The sequence below is a fragment of the Clytia hemisphaerica genome, unplaced genomic scaffold, assembly GCF_902728285.1.
Source record: "Clytia hemisphaerica strain Z4C2 unplaced genomic scaffold, Clytia hemisphaerica genome assembly, whole genome shotgun sequence".
NCBI lineage: Eukaryota > Metazoa > Cnidaria > Hydrozoa > Leptothecata > Clytiidae > Clytia > Clytia hemisphaerica.
The window spans coordinates 51,058-70,898 of NW_027104305.1; the positions used below are offsets into that span (position 1 = coordinate 51,058).

At 36.0% G+C, this 19,841-nt stretch overlaps 1 protein-coding gene across 1 annotated transcript; it reads left to right on the forward strand.

The window, feature by feature from the left end:
• Positions 1-2,699: 2,699 nt before the first annotated feature.
• Positions 2,700-4,893, forward strand: LOC136817458 (uncharacterized). Its single transcript, XM_067073785.1, has 2 exons — positions 2,700-3,056; positions 3,648-4,893. Exons 1-2 carry the CDS (start codon positions 2,971-2,973, stop codon positions 4,462-4,464), a joined length of 903 nt encoding a protein of 300 aa, XP_066929886.1. The 5' UTR covers positions 2,700-2,970; the 3' UTR covers positions 4,465-4,893.
• The last annotated feature ends 14,948 nt before the right edge of the window (positions 4,894-19,841 follow it).

A 19,841-nucleotide genomic window follows, 5' to 3' on the forward strand; every position in this document is an offset into this window, starting at 1 on the left:
GATCTCAAAAGATTTAGTGTTGTTTTGTGGGTTTTTTCAAAGATTTTCAAGTTTTAGAAATTTTAGAAGTTCCTTGGGAATTTTGGAGTCTACAGGCATTTTAGAGATGTTTACAGATTTCTTACTTTTGGATATCTTTGGAATTTTGGGATATTTTTCAGGTTAGAAATTTTCAGATTTTTTAGAGATTTTCGAGATCTTCGTGGAATCTCGGGGATTTTTGGAATGTTCAGGGATACAGGGGTTTAAAGGGATTTTTTAAGATATTCTAGGGATTTTTGGCATTCTTTTGAAATATACTTGGAAAAGCATACAAGATTTTTTCGGGTGATTTAACTCTCGAGACGATAGGGTAAACAATTTCTTGGATTTTTGGAGGATTTTTAGATATTTAGGTTTTTTGGGATTTACTATGTTTTTTTTGTTGGGGCTGTTTATTTCATCTTAGATTTCACGGATTATTTCATTATATAGGGGATATATTCAAGCATCTTGAATATGGAATCTGGATTTATATATGGATTTATGGAATCCTTTGAGATTTAAAAGATTTTTAGGGCTTTTAGGAATTTTTAGTGACTTATTTTTAAGAATTTTTTTGAGAATTTCCGGGTGCTTTCACTCAAGATTTCAGTATTCGAAACTAATGATTTAGTATAACCGGAAGGGCTTATATTTGGCTTTTGTAAAAATGTTCTTGGTGGAATTTTGTCGGTTTGAGGGATGCGAAATGGCATTTGCCGCCTACTTTTCTTAATCTCGCACTCCAAAAGCAATGAAACTGCTAGATTTCGGCACGAAATTTAAAAAGTGGGAAAGCTTATAGTTGCCTGCTATCCTGCCCCTTCGGGCTTTATAGAACTGTGCATGAAACTTTGGATTTGTTCAAAGAGCTGCGAGAAGTTTGAAGACTTGAAATAATTCGATATCATTAAGTAAGAGATTGAATTACTTTCATTTTTTGCATACATTTTGTGAGACAATCTCAAATTCACCGGGTGGAAGATATTTTCTAAAGATTGAGTGAGTGACCAATTCTTCCTTCACTGGGGTAAGGAAATTTTGTATGTATCATGTTGGAGAAACTAACAGAAGGGTACGACCACACCGCCAAGGTCTGTGACATAAGGGTGTTAGATTTTAGCAGACAAGATTATTTGAGAACCTTTTATTACTGAGCACAGCTGAGCATGCCAGGATAATCACAACGAAGGACGTAAGATGTAATAGGCTAGTGGAAATACGAAATTTGATTTGTTGAAACTCACTAGCCTGTTAAATTTTCGTTCGTCGTTGTGATTTTACTGATTTACTTAACTTCACTATTATCTTTATTGACTTTCCAATCTATTTATTACTCTCAATCTCGATCACCCAAGCTTTTAAGAATGAATTCTTTTTCAAATGTTCAAGAATACAGCGATTCACTTCAAACATTGAATAGGAAAACCAACGCGTATTTGCAATGGAAAATCTCAAGCCTTTAATAGTTAGGGATGATATCTGATTCCTGTAGTAGCTCATAAACCCTGGAGAAAATCTTTCGTCCCATGGGAATGAAGATTTGGTGCATTTATACAGTTATACTCCAGTTTTTTTAAAAACTTTCAAGGGGGTTTATTCTCACAGACCAGTTGGAATTTTTTAACCCACTAGGGGCAGAAATAAAGGACTGAAACTCGATGGGGATTGACATTCTCATGTTTTTATGGCTATACGTACGTTTGAATTCGTTTTCAAATTCAGTGGCAATTGAAAAAATAACACAATATTTTACAGTAAGGATTTTTTTTAGTCATTTTCGGCATAAGAGTATAAATTTCTACTGGGAACGATATTTTGGTCAATTCTCCCTTAGGGAAGGGGTCCCAACGGGTCTGTGAGAATGTGGGTATTCTTAGAGTAAAGGGGTCGTTCAAACCAGGGAATGCATTTTCAGCTAACTTTTTAAGATGTCATTTTCTTTTCCTTTTTACCCCTTTCCATTTCGGTGAAGGGTAATGTCATTTGATGGTAAGGGTGACCCTTCTAGAAAGAAAATCATATAAAAAATGGAGGGTCAGACCCCTCGACATTATCGAAATTAGTTTAATACTCGTGAAAAACCCTAAATTCAACCAAATTTCACCGAATTTCCTTGGAACTCAAGGAAAAGTTCAAAATTACTGATTTGCTGATTCATTATATCTTGAAGTTCTTGCCAAGTTCAAATTTTGTAGTGGTTTCTTTTTGTTTCAGAGTGCCTTAAACACCACGATTATTGATAACGACTTGCTGAGAACCATGAAGGGAAGAGAGAAAACCAATCTTCGTGAAAAAGCTACTGCATCAGTAAGTAATTTTATATCAAAGATTATATCTCATCTTCCCAAGGCCTAAGTTCAATCAACTTTTTTCAATAATGTGAAACTTCTGTCAGGGTGTCTACAAGACCTTGAAAACCTTTAAAACTATCAATTTTCTAGGAAAAACCTTGAAAAGCACTTCTTCCTATTCATCCTTTTTATCATACAATCTTTTCAATAGGACAGTGGCTGAGTAACTCTTATAGGTTCAGATTAGTTTTGATTAGTATTATGTTGGTTTTTATCATGAACATATAACGGACTGGACCTTTTTCTCCTTTGTATTTTTGTAATAAGCACTGCTAGCTTCGTTGCCACCTCTTTAAAAACAAAATGAACAACTTTTATTGATGATATACCTCTTGGGAATACCTCGCTAACAACGTCAAAACTTCGACAAAAGTCTCTGTTGTTCTACTCCTCTCAAGTTTTTTTATCTATATCATAACAAAGATAACAGAGGCAAAATCATCGCCAGCTCCGACTAATATTTCTAAATTATGACTCAAAAGTAAAAAATTAGGAGAAAAAATTAACTCTAGCTCTATGCAATGAATCAACGTGTTTGGATACCCGGCATTTATTATTTCATTATTTTTCTAATAAGGTAATACGAGAACTTAAGATGACTGACACAGAAGAGGTACGAGACAAAATGTGGACATCCCTCGGCTCGAAAATAAGGAGACAAAAGGAAACAGACAAAATCAGGTGTGTAGAGAATTATTAGCTTCCTATTCATAAATTCATCTTGAAGTTGGGTACTTTTGCAGTGTTCATTTTTGAGAGCTTTTGTCATTTACATTCCCACAGTATTTTTTAATGACATTGGCTATCTAGAAAATTTTACATTTTGAAGCCACGTTAGAAAGCTGACCCTTGAAAAGTACTATTTCAAAATGCTACTTAAGAATGTCCTGGGTGGAAAATTTTCGAAAAATTAATAGACGATATTTTCTTTCCGAATTCTCCCCGAATGATTACCCATGATGCATTGCACAAAAGATTCACGGAAAGTCAATATCGTCCGAGAATTCGGAAAGCCCATATCGTCTATTAGCGGGAGGCTATTAGTTTCCCGAGAGTAATTAGTCATATTCTTACATTGATTCGATGTAATATTGTCAAAAGATTCGTTGTCTACTTCCCTGTCTCATTGATCCGATTTTCAAAATATGAATGATGAATTTTCCCAGCTTCGAGCATAGATGCTTAGCATCAAGCTTATTCTTTTTACAAATTTGCTGGACTAATATCTAAACTGAAGTATTATGAGTTTATTGTATCTCTGTATTTCTATAGGAAGGTCGCAAGAAGTAAAGGGGTATCGACCTCGCAAGCTCGAAGGGAGCGAGCGCAAACAAGAAAAGCAGAGAAGGAAAAGAAGCAGCGAGAGAAGGTACGGAAGGATATGGGTTTACCATCGGAAAGCGAAAATGAAATGAATATCGATGAACCGAACGAAGAACCGAACGAAGAACTGCACGAAGAACCGCACGAAAAACCGAACGAAGAACCGAACGAAGAACCCTACGAAGAACCGAACGAAGAACCCTACGAAAAACCGAACGAAGAACCGCACGAAAAACCGAACGAAGAACCGAACGAAGAACCGAACGAAGAACCGAACGAAGAACCGAACAAAGAACCGAACGAAGAACCGAACAAAGAACCGAACGAAGAACCGAACGAAAAACCGAACGAAGAACCGAACGAAGAACCAAAAGAACTCGATATGATGATTGACGAAGAAGAAGAAGTCGAAGTGTCGCTTGATAGCAAATCTTTAAAAATCGGCGATTTTGTAGCCACTGCCTACACGACCAAAGTCGAATTTGCAAAAGTTACCGCACCGGTCCAGGAAGATGTGCATGGCAATCACGTCATCCCGTTGACTTATTTATCGGCAGTCGACAAAGAATCTCCGAAATTTATTTTCAAAAAACGACCACCTACTACAAGTAGCGCCGCCATCATGGTATTTTCACGAGTGGAGGTGGACGAAATGGTAGAGGAGGACAACAAGGGAAAAGTGCGGAACTACTACCTAGTTAAAAACATTGAGACCATAGAAAAACGCTTTAAGCGCTTCAAAGAAAAAAGTCGTAACGTTAAGTAACCTTTTGTGATCGGCTGACAAAGGAGAATTAAGTGAAAATTCGAAATTATTTGGTATGGTTGCTCGATGTTTAGGCTTCTTTCTTTGATTTTTTTTGTTTTTAGTATGTAGTAGTGGGCTATTTAGGCCGTGGCCAGTGGATTGTTATTGTTTCAAAAATATAGAAAAAAATTCAAAATGTCTGTGACCAACTTTTTGATAGGTTTCTTACTCAATTTGAGGGTGCTGATTCGGAATTTGAATGTTACCAAGCTTGAAAACCCGCAGTTTTGCGTAATTTATGATTTTTTGCGTTTTTAGGCAAAATTGTAAGCCCTGAAAATTTTTTGATTTTTGGGGGGTCTTCAAAATCAAAAAAGATCTATACTACGTGAGCTCTTCAAACTGAGCAAAAAAATGTATTATATCAAAGTCTCAACTTTTTTAGATCAAAAGTTATGGGCGTTTTTGTGGTAAAAAAGTGCTATAATTTTGCATAAATTATGCAGATTGTGGGGAAATTCCCTGTTTTCAATCAATTTTTGACCATAAAATTGTCTATAACTTTTGATCTAAAAAAGTCGAGACTTTGATATAATACATTTTTTTGCTCAGTTTGAAGAGCTCACGTGGTATAGGTCCTTTTTTATTTTGAAGACCCCCCCCCCTCAAAATCATGAATTTTCAGGGCTTAAAATTTTGCCTAAAAACGCAAAAAATCACAAATTACGCAAAAACTGCGTGTTTTCAAGCTTGGTAACATTCATATTCCGAATCAGCACCCTCAAATTGACCAAAATCGATTTTAAAAGCTTGGTCACGGACATTTTGAAAAAAAGTGAAACGTTTTGGTGGCACTGGCCATGGCCTGAATAGTTCTTTCGTGTATCCCATTTGGCAGTGTGAAACCCAGTCGTTATGACGTTTTATTAAGGTCCATGCCACACTTATTCCTTAATTACTCATGATTTAATCACTTAAATTCATTTTTTCAAAAGCAGTTTGTTCTTAGACAGAAGCGAAAACATATTCAAATTCTGAAATTGATTTTTCACTATGACCAGAGCCTTTGAAAATAATATATCGTCGTTGAAAAGATAAAACTTTAAAGCCTCAAAATTGTTTACAAAATTCGAAAAGGAAAACGAAAATTGAAAAGTTTTCCACTTGGCCAAAATATAAGTCTTCTTTTCGTGGTCTTTGAGATTGAACCGTGGGACTCCGCGCTTAAAAATGACAAATAAAGAAAGAGTAGTTCCCGGGGAAGGAACTTAGGCAGAAATAGGTACGGGCGGGACGTTCCGTTGTGCAGGGTCCTTTTTTACTCTGATCGGGTCAACTTTTCTCAGTTTAGTACTTTTTTACAAAAAAAATGGAGTAGTTTTACCTACATCTAGCGGTTCTAAAATGAACTTCTTCCTATGTAATACTTTAATCGTAGAAATTTTAGCGAGACTAATTTTAGCGTATATTAGCGAGTCAGGAAAATCTTTTTTTTGGATTTATTTTAGCGAATCACGATTTCAAAAAATTTCGCGTGGATAAATTTTAGCGAATACTCGTATTACATAATTGACTAAGTTCGTTTTCTAGCATTTCTCTGCACTGAAACCCTTCGTATTGATAAAACTGTATTGAGGCAATATAACCAAAAATGTATTATTAATTGCTCATTTTTACTAGTCTAATTCTAGAGTAATATGTTTTTTTAAATCTTTTATAGAACCAGTAAATTTTGACTTATGCTTGGCTTTCTTAAATTGTCAGTTTGTTTTTAACTTTTTTTAGGGTTTAGGCCTTTTTTTTTTTTTTTGTATTATTATTTCTACAACTTTTTATCCTACTTGAAATCGTATCAATAGACCTTTTCATAAATTACGTCAGAAACATCACTTGCCTCGTTTTGAAATTAAAAAGGTGATCAACTTTTTGATCGATTTTATTGAAACTACTTTCCATTCATAAAAAATGATTTAATGTCTCAAGGGATATAATCACCATCGTAATTTTTTGAATACTAGGCAAGTAATGTTCGTGACGTAATTTATGAAAAGGTCTATTAGGGATTTTTCATGAAAAGAACATTTCTTTTTATCTTACTACATATTATTAAAGATATCTTAAAATGTGAAAATTCAATTTTGCAGATTTCCGAATTTTGAAAGAATTTCAGCTGTTTTGTGAAAATTTTGCGGGAACTTTATTTTGCGGTTTGAATAGGTTTTTGCAGTTTTGACATCCTTTAATCACTACTTCACAGACCCGATGGGGTTCCCTTCACGCTAAAAAATCCGTAACCTGAAATGTCATTCCTATTACAAAATTCATCTACAATTGTCTATCAGGTTGTTGGCAAATTTTGGTTAATTTAGAGGAATTTATAGGCGATAAAATCTCTAAATTTGGCGAGAATTAGTTTTGATAAACGACACATTTATATCATATATTTTATCTTAAAAGTAGAAATCTTAAAAGTAGAAAATGTGCAAAAGTTAAGGAAAATTAATATCGTGAAAATTATAATATCGTGTAAATTAATTTTGGCGAATGAATTTTTGAAAATGTTTCAAGTATACAGCATATTCTAAATAAATTACATAGAAAATTAGTTTACCGGGCAAATAAAAATCCCTAAACATATTACTTCTTTATGGTTTGATGTGTTCTAAAATCCAGGAAAAACAGTCGCCAAGACAAACTTGTAAGATATTTGTTTTTCTCCACGAAAGATGTGTTCTAAAAATTTCCCGTTAGATGACCTTGATTATATACCCCTGTCTCGTCAGAACACATCATCATTTCTAGACATTTCTAACGCATTTTACACTGACAATTTATTCAAATGATAAGGAGAGACACTGCGCTGGAAAAAGAGAAAAAATCAACAACACCCAAATTTATCTGATCGCCGTTCGTGGTCGCCGGTCGTGGTTGTCATTTCTGGTCTTGGTATAGAAACTCTATGAAAACTCCCTGAAAATGAGTCCGGAGAAATAAAATATGAAAAAAAATATAAAAAATAACTTATTACCGTCACACTAGTTTTCAAAAATTGGTCAACAATCCTAGTTATATCTCCAACCTACTATATGAAGTCGTTCTATTGTCTCTAGGCAGGGTTTCCACTTTCTGTTACTCAAAATACGATTTCAAATTCTTAAATCTAAATGGAACTTTTTCACTGCTCTCCAAAGTGCTGCTGTCCATGCTGATGTCGGACGAGGAAGGTAAATTTCCGAATTAACTTTCTTCATCGAATTGCCTAACTCCGGTTTCAAATCTTCTTACATTCTGAAAAAAAGAAAGAAACTTAAACTTAAACTACTAGTATGTCACAGTCTAAAAGTACGAGACTAAGAAATACAATGCCTAAAGCTTATTCGTTATTCCATGGCCAGCCACTTAAAATATTAGTTATTATTATTGTTATTAACCTACTAATGAAGGCGTTCTATTGTCTCTAGGGTTTCCACTTTCTGTTACTCCAAATACAATTTCAGATTCTTAAATCTAAATGGAACTTTTTCACTGCTCTCCAAAGTGCTGTTCCAATTAATGCTGATGTCGGACGAGGAAGGTAAATTTGCGAATTAACTTTCTCCATCGAATTGCCTAACTCCGGTTTCAAATCTTCTTACATTCTGAAAAAAAAGAAAGATAAACTGAAACTTTAACAGTATGAGACTAAGAAATCCCTGACACTCTTTTTGGCATACGGGAAAATCGGGTCGAGGATAATTATGCTTAGCAAAATTTATTTCAACCTAAAATTATGCTAAGTCATAAGTAATATGCAAAATCTCTTTTTAAAACATTATCTTTTTGACTCGTTTTCATTTTTCATTTTTAATTTTGCATACTTCCGTCCACCCTGAGAAAAGGTGAAAGTATTTGGATAGTAATATTTTTCCGTTTCATCTTATCGGCCTTTTTACGCCGACTCTTATTGGAATTATTTTTTCGTTGCTGGCATAATAAAACTCGTCGTAAGGTGTCAAAATTAAATTAGACCCTGAGTAAAGAGAACCAAAGTTAGAGCTTGAGAGCTATGCTTAGCATTATACTTAATTTTTCGCCCGAGTGTGTTTATTAGGGTTACCTCTATTAAAAAAGTATACAACAAAAATAACTTTGTCTGTGTCTATCAAAATTTACTTCCAAGAATCCTCCTTGCGTCGTTATTCGCTTATTCACGGCACCTTATGTCACAGTCCCTCCACGTTGAAAAAAGGCCGATCATCACCAAGAGAAAAAAACATCTTGACATTTCATAATCAGGGCTATCACAGGTTAGGTTTCTTTGAGTACTAGCGATACGCACGCACGGCTTTTGGTACACCACTTACCCCTGAATGATATGGCATACAATCTGAGGATGCAAATCGAATGTCTTTTTCACGCTGACTGTCATCAATAATCAATAATAATTACCATTGACAGTGCAAAAAAAACCTTCAAAGAAACCAAGAATAAGTGGTCTACTTTTTTTGGTTAACAGTGGGCAGTTTTTTCACCGGGGCTGATTTCTTACCTTTATCTTATACTTTATTTATTGTTTACCTAATGGGGTCAAATTAACGTTGGGGATAAAATTTTTCAAGTTTTGACAAATGAACGAATAGGCTAAACAAGGGAATTCTCACACAATGGAAACCGAGAGAGAAGTTTTTCACCATTTGTCAAGTTAAGAAATTTCCACCATTGTAGAAGGAAACGTAACCCTCTAGCTCCCTAGTGATGAAAACCTCTCTTGACAAAAAGCTGTGAAATTAATATTAGGAACATAATCTTAAACTGAATTAATAATATCTATCAACTTTGCCGTTAGGAGCCTCAGTGGCTTGTTTTTGCTTTCATATGTATCATTTCGTCAAAGGGTATATATATCGTAGTTTTATAAGCTTATTACTCGGTTCGAATATTTTTCAATTGCCACAAACATCTTTTAATCGCTTCAAACGATTTTTGATCGCCTTGAACATTTTTTATTTGCCTCGAACATTTTTTAAACGCTTCAAACAATTTTTGATCACCTCGAACATTTTTTAATCGCCTCGAACATTTTTCAATCGCTTCAAACAATTTTCGACCGCCTCGAACATTTTTTAATCGCCTCGAACATTTTTCAATCGCTTCAAACAATTTTCAATCGCTTCAAACAATTTTCAATCGCTTCAAACAATTTTCGATCGTCTCGAACATTTTTCAATCGCCTCGAACATTTCTTAATCGCTTCAAACATTTTTTGATCGCCTCAAACAAACTTTAATCGCCCCGGACAATTTTTAGTTGCATGGAACATTTTATAATCGCATCAAACATTTTTCAATCGCTCCGAACATTCTAATAATATTCTCGAATATTTTTTAATCGTTGCGATTCAAATATGTTTGTTTCGAGCATTTGGATGCTTGTAACAGGCATAGAAGTGTTCATTACAAACATACGTGTGTTCGCGTGTCCTTTTCGAACGTTTTCGTACTTTCTAGTGGGGATCATTGGATCATTGGATCGTTGGATCATTGGATCGTTGGATCATTGGATCGTTGGATCATTGGATCATTGGATCAATGGATCATTGGATCAATGGATCGTTGGATCATTGGATCATTGGATCATTGGATCATTGGATCAATGGATCATTGGATCACATTGGATCGTTAGATCATTGGATCGTTGGGTCATTGGATCGTTAGATCATTGGATCGTTGGGTCATTGGATCATTGGATCATTGGATCATTGGATCAATGGATCATTGGATCATTGAATCATTGGATCAATGGATCATTGGATCAATGGATCATTGGATCAATGGATCGTTGGATCATTGAATCATCATTGGATCGTTGGATCATTGGATCACATTGGATCGTTGGATCATTGGATCATTGGATCGTTGGATCATTGGATCATTGGATCAATGGATCGTTGGATCATTGAATCATTGGATCAATGGATCATTGGATCAATGGATCATTGGATCAATGGATCATTGGATCGTTGGATCAATGGATCTTTGGATCGTTGGATCAATGGATCTTTGGATCATTGGATCATTGGATCATTGGATCATTGGATCGTTGGATCAATGGATCGTTGGATCGTTGGATCGTTGAATCGTTGAATCGTTGGATTGTTGGATCATTGGATCGTTGGATCATATTGAATTGTTGGATCATATTGGATCATTGGATCATTGGATCATTAGATCTTTGGATCATTGGATCGTTGGATCGTTGGTTTGTTGAATCATTGGATCGTTGGATCATTGGATCGTTAGATCATTGGATCATTGAATCGTTGGATTGCGATTAAACGATTAAATTTGTCCATAAAGACATTTCAAAATACTTCTTCTGTATGTACTTTAATGGGATAAACTTTTGCGGGGATTAAATTTCGCGGATTTTGCGGATTTGGGTGTCATCTGCGAAAATCCGCGAAATTAAGTCCAAATGGAAATTTGGAAGGGCCTCATCCGCTATGAGAATGACATCAAATTCAGGTCATTGAAAACATAACGGTACCGGTATTTCGTAGGTTTTATCTCGGTATTTTGCCAAAATGTTAACGAAACTTTGGGATTTCACACCCTCGGATACCTGTTTTTTGTTACTACTTCGAACTACTTTTCGAATTACTTTTAATTTTAATTTAATATGAATTAATTGAAATATTAGGTGAAATTTTCAACTTTCAGTCGTCGTGTTTGGTATCTCTAATCTTCTAATGGGTATTTGATATTTATAATGGTTTCTAAAAATCAATTACGTTAAAATAGCCGATCTAAGATTTTTAAATTAGGTTTTGAAATACCTTATTGGATCTGATTTTGGCGGGAATTTAATTTATCGGATGGCCGAAAAAGTTTTTCGAGGATTTAATTCAGCGGTTGCTGAAATTTTGAAATTTGAAATGGTCTAAAACAGCAAAAAAGCACCTTTTAGGGCTCATATTGCCAATAATTTTATCAATGCGTCCAAGAAATTTAATTTGGCGGGAAAAAACTTAATCTTGACGGGAACTTAATATGGTGGATTTTGGACCCACACAACCCACGCAATTTAGCAGACTCAAACGTATATAATCCAACAATTTCCCAACGATTCGAGATCCAACGATCCAACGATCCAATGATCCAATAGTCCAGAGATCCAATGATCCAATGATCCAACGATCCAAAGATCCAACGATCCAATGATCCAACGATCTAATGATCCAATGATCCAATGATCCAATGATCCAACAATCCAATATGATCGAACGATCAAACGATCCAACGATCCAATGATCCAACAATCCAACGATCCAAAGATCCAACGATCCAATGATCCAACGATCTAACGATCCAACGATCCAATGATCCAACGATCCAACGATCCAATGTGATCCAATGATCCAACGATCCATTGATCCAACGATCCATTGATCCAACGATCCATTGATCCAACGATCCATTGATCCAACGATCCATTGATCCAACGATCCATTGATCCAACGATCCAATGATCCAACGATCCAATGATCCAACGATCCCCAATGATCTAATGATCTAACGATCTTAGATCCAACGATCCAAGATCCGAGATCCAGGATCCGAGATCCGCGAGATCCGCGAGATCCGAGATCCAAGATCCGAGATCCGCGAGATCCAAGATCTGATATCCGCGAGATCCGATCCTAGATCCGAGATGCGAGATCCATGATCACGTGGCTTACTGTACGTGACGTCAGTTGTGCTTCTTACACGGGCGATCAGCCGGCTTCTGGCCGTAAGGGGTGGGAGGGGGTCACTGCAATGCCGTTAAAAAAGTTTAAAAAAAAAAGGAAAGTCTCACTTACAAATTTCATCAGTCCAAAAAGTAGAAACATGTGAAGAAAGGCTAAGACCAAAGCAACCACACGACATTCACCTTTTTCCCGGTCACCAATTAATGCTTCGACGAGAAAAATGACTGGTCACGTGACGAAAGTCGGCAATTTTTCCCTCCGCCTCAGTTGACTCCTTGCTCTACCCATCCCGCCCTGACTTGCTGCGGGGCTTGGAGTTTCAAAATTGAAAGGTCACGGCTCAAAACCACATGTTTTTTCCGTGCGAAAAGAAGAACTTTGAGGATTACGAATCGAAAGAACATGGCGGCCATGGACCAGTGAAAGTATTTACTTTTGAAAAATTTAAGACGTAGGGGGGGAGGGGGTCTGAACCTTAACGGCCTCAGGCCGTTAAAAAAAAGGAAAGTCGTTTGTCGACTGCCCCTAAAATTGTGAGTATTCGATTAAGTTTGACAAAACATATTACGTTCGACAAAGTTCGACAACGAGAAATGTTCGACTAAAAACTCCGTTCGACAAAGTTCGACAACAAGAAAGGTTCTACAAATTCGACAAAAAACAAAAGTTTGACAACAAAAAATGACCTCCTTTGGGTACTACCGTGGACGGCCCCTGGGGGTCCCGGCCGAGGTCCGGGGGGGTCCAATCGGTGCCCACTGGTCAGGGGGATGTGAGTGAGGGTACACGCCTGCACCAGCGGGGGTGCTTCATAGTTCCTCAAAGTGTCGTCAAAGGCCGGCAAAAAGTGCAATCGCATTACGCGCAAGTGGAGCAGCCTTCAGTTGCTCGGATTTTCTCAAATTTTTGTTCAATTAAACTTGACAAAGTTGGATTACGTTCGATTAGCTCGATTAAGTTCGAATAATGTAATTGAACTAATCGAACTGTTGAGGTCTCTTTAAGAAAAGTCCGATTAAGTTCGATTTCAGTAATCGAACTTAATCGAACTTTGTATTTTGAGAAATTTGTGAGTATTCGATTAAAGTTCGACAACTGAACTTAGTGGAACATTAATCGGCCAACAAAGTTCAATTAAGTTCGACAAAGTTCGATTAAAAATACCGGAATTTGTTGAACTGAAATTTTTAGTAGGGGTGGCCAACATGGTTCCCTTGCTCATATCAGGGGGGGGGGTGAAACGGGGGTAAGAGAATTAAAGTTTCTAAGTAAAATCTTAATTATCACCCAAAAAAGTGCCTTTTTTTGTCCATATCTTTTAATTAGATTGTCCCAGCCTTATCCCTCTTTCAGTAAAGCTTCCTGCACCTTTTGTCCTTCAGAAAAACCAAAAATATTGGCCTCAATTGCTTGCTTTCAGTTCCTGTAGCCATTAGTGTGACCCCCTGTATTTCTATTTTGTGACCCCCTGTCAATGACTCAAATCCAGCAGTCTTATTAGACTAGAGAAAGCGAAAGTGAAATCGCTCGATCTGATTGGATGAAAAAAGACCGCGGGAACTGGAAACGAATGGAATTCTCTAGAATTCTCATTCGAAAACAAGATGGCGGCGAGAAAAGCACATCTTTTGCTTTGGACGAAAGGTTGTAAATTCTGGTTGATTTTAAGATTTTATCTTATCTTATCTCATTTACTTTAATTAGTAGAGGCTTATTCAATGTTTGGGGAAGGTAAGTCTGTAAAACTTATTTGTTTTTCGGTGGAAAAAAGTGTTTAAAAAAGCATTTTTTGTGCTCAGGGTTAATTTTCTTAAATAGATGAACGAGTATTTGACTGATGCTTATGATTTTTTCATAGGACATAGTAAAACTATTCAGGAACTTAGACCTTTTTACAGAATTTCAAATATCTATTAGTTCTGGAGATATATTGAAAAGTTTAGACATCGATAGTTTGTGTTCGCGTTTCGCGTTCCCAAACCAAACGCACGTGTTAGACTTCCTGTCAACAGCCATTTTGTTTCTAAATGAATCAATGTTTTCATTTTCATTTGTTTTTCCTTTTTCTGCAGAGTCAGTATTTTCCATAGCATAAATTATGCGAGCGCATCGAAATCATCAAAATGGGCTCGAAAGTACTGCTAAGTAATACGCTGAAAGCTGACCAATCTCCCTGTAGGCGTTAAACAAGCAGCAAATAAATCATAAACTAGACTGTAGAAAAAGTTTAATGCTTGAATTTCCAGGCTAGGTTTTTAGATGTGTATTTCTATTTGATAATTCACTTGAGGTCAATGAGGTCAAGTTTGAAGATATTCTTTATTAGAAAAACAGTTAAAAGCAGTCAAAACGCAATTTACCTTACCTCCTGAGTTTGTCTTTGTTATGCTAAATATAACAAACCTTTGTCATGCTGTCTAATTACGAAAACCTCCAATCACTACTTCTCCGCCATCTTGTTTCACTTTAAATGCAGTGTTTTAAAATTCCTTAGCTACATTATATGTACAGAAAAGGTTTTCTCCAGGTTTTTTCTATCCCGGGATTAAACTACGAGGGCGGTTCCGCCCGCTGATTTTTCTTTGGCGTTGAGCCCTGGGGATACTTAACAATAAAAGGGATTTTAAGATTAATGTTGAAAAGCATATTTTTTTGATAAATTTAGGCGGCGATACTCAACAAAAAATAAGGTGGTTTTAAACAAATCTTTGACAAATTGGTGTTTCTTTCTGTTCTAATATATGCAAATCACGTCGAAAAAAAGAATATATTTCCGCCTTTACTTTCACTTTCGCTTTCGTGTTACGCGATTCCAATTGGATGAAAACCACTCGCTAACAAATTCTGATTGGCTGTAAGTCTTTAGCTTCGGGATTCTCATTGGATGAATACCTGAAAAGTAAACAATAGTATGTAAGTATTTTGCTTATCAAAACCTAAAGAATTCCAGGGGGTTTTATTTACTTTGCATGACGATAATTAAGCCTAGCCTTGTTTCGTTTTGATTAACAATATCAAATATCAATGTTGGTGCAAATACATAGACAAAAATTCAACTATGACAGGTGGAAAGGCGAGATCAACGCGATAGCAGGCCAGGGCTGCAAATAAGCGTCGGTCATCGGTCAATGTCCGACTGAAAAAGCTATTTGACCGACTGAAAATCTTTTGTGTCGGTCATGATGTACGAATGAAAAAAGGAATAAACCATTAACTTGAGAGTTGAAAATAAATCTCTTACACCCCTGTCTCTTACTCAGCCTATTATTTTAATACTCGCTTCCTTTGTAGCTTTCAGGGTGTTTCTAAGTTAACTTTTATCAACCCGCTTTCTTTGTAACTCTTTTAAGAGTGATTCTAAATTACTTTTGTCAACTTGCTTTCTTCGTAACCTTCTTTGTTTCTAAGATCACTTTTATCGACTCGCTTTCTTCGTAACTTTCAAGACTGTTTCTAAGATCACTTTTATCAATTTGCTTTCTTTGTAACTTTCAAGAGTTTTTTTAAGACCATTTTCATCAACTTGCTTACTTCATAACTTTCAAGAGTGTTTCTAAGTTAACTTTTATCAACTCGCTTTCTTCTTAACTTTTAAGAGTGTTTCTAAGTTAACTTTTATCAACTTGCTTTCTTCGTAACTTCCAAGGGTGTTTCTAAGATCACTTTTATCGACTCGCTTTCTTCATAACTTTAAAGAGTGTTTCTAAGTTAACTTTTATCAACTTGCTTTCTTCGTTACTTTCTTTGTTTCTAAGATCACTTTTATCAATTTGCTTTCTTTGTAACTTTCAAGGGTGTTTCAAAGTTAACTTTTATCGACTCGTTGTCTTCGTAACTTTCAAGAGTTTTTTTAAGACCATTTTCATCAACTCGCTTTCTTCATAACTTTCAAGAGTGTTTCTAAGATCACTTTTATCAATTCGCTTACTTCATAACTTTCAAGAGTGTAAGTTAACTTTTATCAACTCGCTTTCTTCTTAACTTTTAAGAGTGCTTCTTAGTTAACTTTTATCAACTTGCTTTCTTCGTAACTTCCAAGGGTGTTTCTAAGATCACTTTTATCGAATCAATTTCTCTGTTATATACAGTAACAAACTGTTCAAAGGTAACTTTTATTTTTTCTACTCGCTTTCTCCGTAACTTTAAAAAAAATAATACACTGAATGACCGACAGGATTTTGAGTTTGACCGACAGGACTAAAAATATTTATTTGCAGCTCTGGCAGGCTTCGGCATATGAGGTGTGCGATCGCACGCGCACACCTCCGCACACGTCTAAAAGCCTTTTAGGCGTGCAATTTATCGCACACCATAAATCATGAAAACCTAGCGAGGCGTGCGATCAATTGCACATGCAAAAATTTATTCTAGAAATATTTTTTCTGCTTGTTGAAAAAAGATCAAAAATCATTTTCTACTTTAATCATAAGAACCAAATAGATGAAAGATAAACTTTCCTTTACTCTTTCAAAATGCTATATGTATACAAAATTTCTTATAAAAAAGTTACTCTAATGGATACACATCTTCTCTCTCCTCTATGCTTTGGTCTTCAATAGACAAGCTTTTCCCAAAAATAACTTTTGCTGCGCGATTTTTCATCTCTCTAAAACCTTATCACTTTTGCTGTATGATTTTCCCTCTCTCAAATCTTTTTCCTTCCCTCTTCCCATTCTTTGTCTCGTTTGTTTTCCTAAAGTATTCTCCTTCTTGATTATTCAGTGCTCTTTTGGTTTTTCAAATATGAAGATTGAATATACACTTTCTTCTTTCCTGTTGTCTAGTTTGTATGTAGATAAAAGAAAGATCATTCTTAGGAATTGTTTGAAAATTTGTGCCTCATCATTGTTAATGATGTTTATAAAATAAAAGAAAATAACGATCGCACGCGGTCGCACGTCTAAAGCAAATGAGGCGTGCCATGATTCGCACGCCTAATTTACTGAAAATTACTATGTAGGCGTGCGATGATCACACCCCTTCTTTTTTCTTATGCCGAAGCCTGGATAGCGGACATGATTTGAAAAAAATTGTGTTTTCAACTGTTTTCAAAGATGTAAAAGTTGGTTTGAAAAATTTTGGCCGATAAGGTCAAGGGGAGGCTTATCTGCATTATCTGCCCAATGTGGATAAAAAATTCGAAAGTTTTTTGTCGAAGACCCCACAAGCGTCCGGCCAAAATGCGTATCAAAGCAAAGATTAATGCTGCGAAAGCGCTAAATCGTTTACTTGACTCGCAAGCAAAAAAATGCGCCACAAAATTTCTAAAGGGATTCAGGAAAAACCTGGCGCTTTTTGAAATTCAGTTAGGAAAGCCATCCAGGATCCTGCCATTCTATCAGCCAGCAAAAACTAAATGACACTTGTAAACTTAAGTTTCTTACCATTTTCCATCGAAAACAATCGAAAACATTACTACTTCCCAAAGCCGGAGACCAAAGCAAATGATCTTCCTTGATAAGGGCGCCCTTTTGGATCTATTGTTAACTCATTCAAAATGGTGGACAGAGTTGCAGAATGATAAAGCGCCCACTGCTTTGAGAGTGGTAACGCCACAAAACGCCCTATATGACAAGCCAACAGAAGGCGAGTTTGTTGCCGCGCGAGTTACGTCATGCACTCCACCGTAGCAAATGCGCAAACGGCATTTCACAATTATAAGAATATCTTATGTGCTTAGTTCTATTTGACTTTGAGTGCTTCATTGAGGATGAAGAAGGAGAAAGATAAAAAATGCGCTGGTTAACTTTGTATAAATAGGTGTGTTCTATCGTTGTTGAACTTTGGAGAAATTTCTACCTACGCAGAAACTTATTACAGCAAATTAAAGGCACAGTCTGCTTATAAAGATTATGTTTGCTATATCGTCTGGGCAAAAAAACGGTAAAAAAAGACGCAAACGTAATTTTTTATGAGTGTGGTTATGATTTTTTTGATTGCGGCCAAGTACAGGAACTCGCCAAATGTTCCTAACTGAAATTAACATTTTTAAATAACTATGAGAAATTGCCTAAAATTTGAGCCATGGATAAAAAAATTTGAGCCAAGCCAACCTTGAAAACTAGTTTTAGGGGAGGGACTATGACATGATTTTTTTATGGACCATATACAAAAGTTGCTAGATATCCTAAAAACACGTAAGAAAGTGAAATTTTTGATGGGGGACCCTTTTTAAGGGTCCCCTGGACCCCACTTTTGCGGGGCCCATAGCGCAAACCCGCCTACAAAATAGGCTTGTAGCAACTTTTTCAAAACATAGGCATGTGACATACCAAATTGTCAGAAATTTTATGTAGATTCCAAAAAACATCACAACTAGGGGTCAAAAATCAAGCTAGAAAAAGTAATGGCTATTTTTTGACAGTTTTTTTACAAAACATGACTTGTATACCTTGAGCTTGAAAATATATTTCGATACAATACATTAAAAATATCACTAAATGTACTATTATAATGGTGAAACTGGTGAATAATAAAATCATCTATTGTTTGAAAATGTTCAATTTTCTTGTTATATCATCTACAAGCTGTTTTGGTATGAGGCATCTAATTCTAACGGTGCACTGCTAAGCAACCTTTTCCACTATTTTAATAATTTGTTCACACTTTGTATTTTGAATGTCTGCTTCCTCTGGGAATGTCCATTGGCTGCCAGCTTTGTCCTTTCTTGAGAAATAAGAAACTTTCAAGCAATCATTGTCAACTGAATCTAACACACCTATGAATGAAAAGAGAACAGTTAGCATGGTTCTAAACTAAACTGGAAAAAAGATGAAAAAATGTTCCATTGCAACCTAACTCGCCTAAATACCATGTATATTCTGTGCTATCCTCCTTTAGCCATGCAGCTGCTACATGCATTCCAGGAGTGTATTCGTTTTTCTCAGGATAGGACTCACGTTCAGTATCTTTAGATTGTCCTTCAATAGCGGTTGCCTGATCTTCAGGTTGATCGATCTGTATTGAACCAAATGCTGTCTCTGAAAATATGATCAGGCGGAGTAAACAAGCTTAGTCGATTACACTCCTGACTTTCTTACTTATAATTTTTTTCTTTGAAACTGATATGATATACATACATAATAACCAACATTGCCTTGTTATCACCAAATCTTGAACAAGCCTTGGCATATCTAACTTCTCTATACATACGATCAACTAGAGAAGTTAGATATGGCAAGGCTTGTTCAGGATTTGGTGATAACAAGGCAATGTTCAGATTAAAGAAAAATGGAAAGAAGCTCAGCTCAAATGATTATCAGGATGGCTTAGAAAGATACTTTGAAGGAGTGAAGGCAGCAAAAAGCATATCCATGGCTGGTCTTAAAAATATTTTGTGTGCCCTAGAAGGTAAGAGAAAGAATATCTATCTATTCTGAAAATCATGATTATCATATCAGTTTCAAAGAAACAGTCCCTTCCCTACAAATTTGAAGATCAACTTCTCAAGAAAAAGATCTATGGGGGAGACGGAACCCACCTAGATCAAATAAGCCGGATAAGCTATTTCCTGGAAATTTTGCCGGACCTCAAACAGTGATTCATTGGGCGGTTCAAGTTATAGTCTGTTACCCCCCTGTGGACGACATGGATTTTCGTAACATAACATTTCTGTAACATTCAAGATTTTTTTTGGGAAAATCTTGGATTTTCTGATACTTGGCAA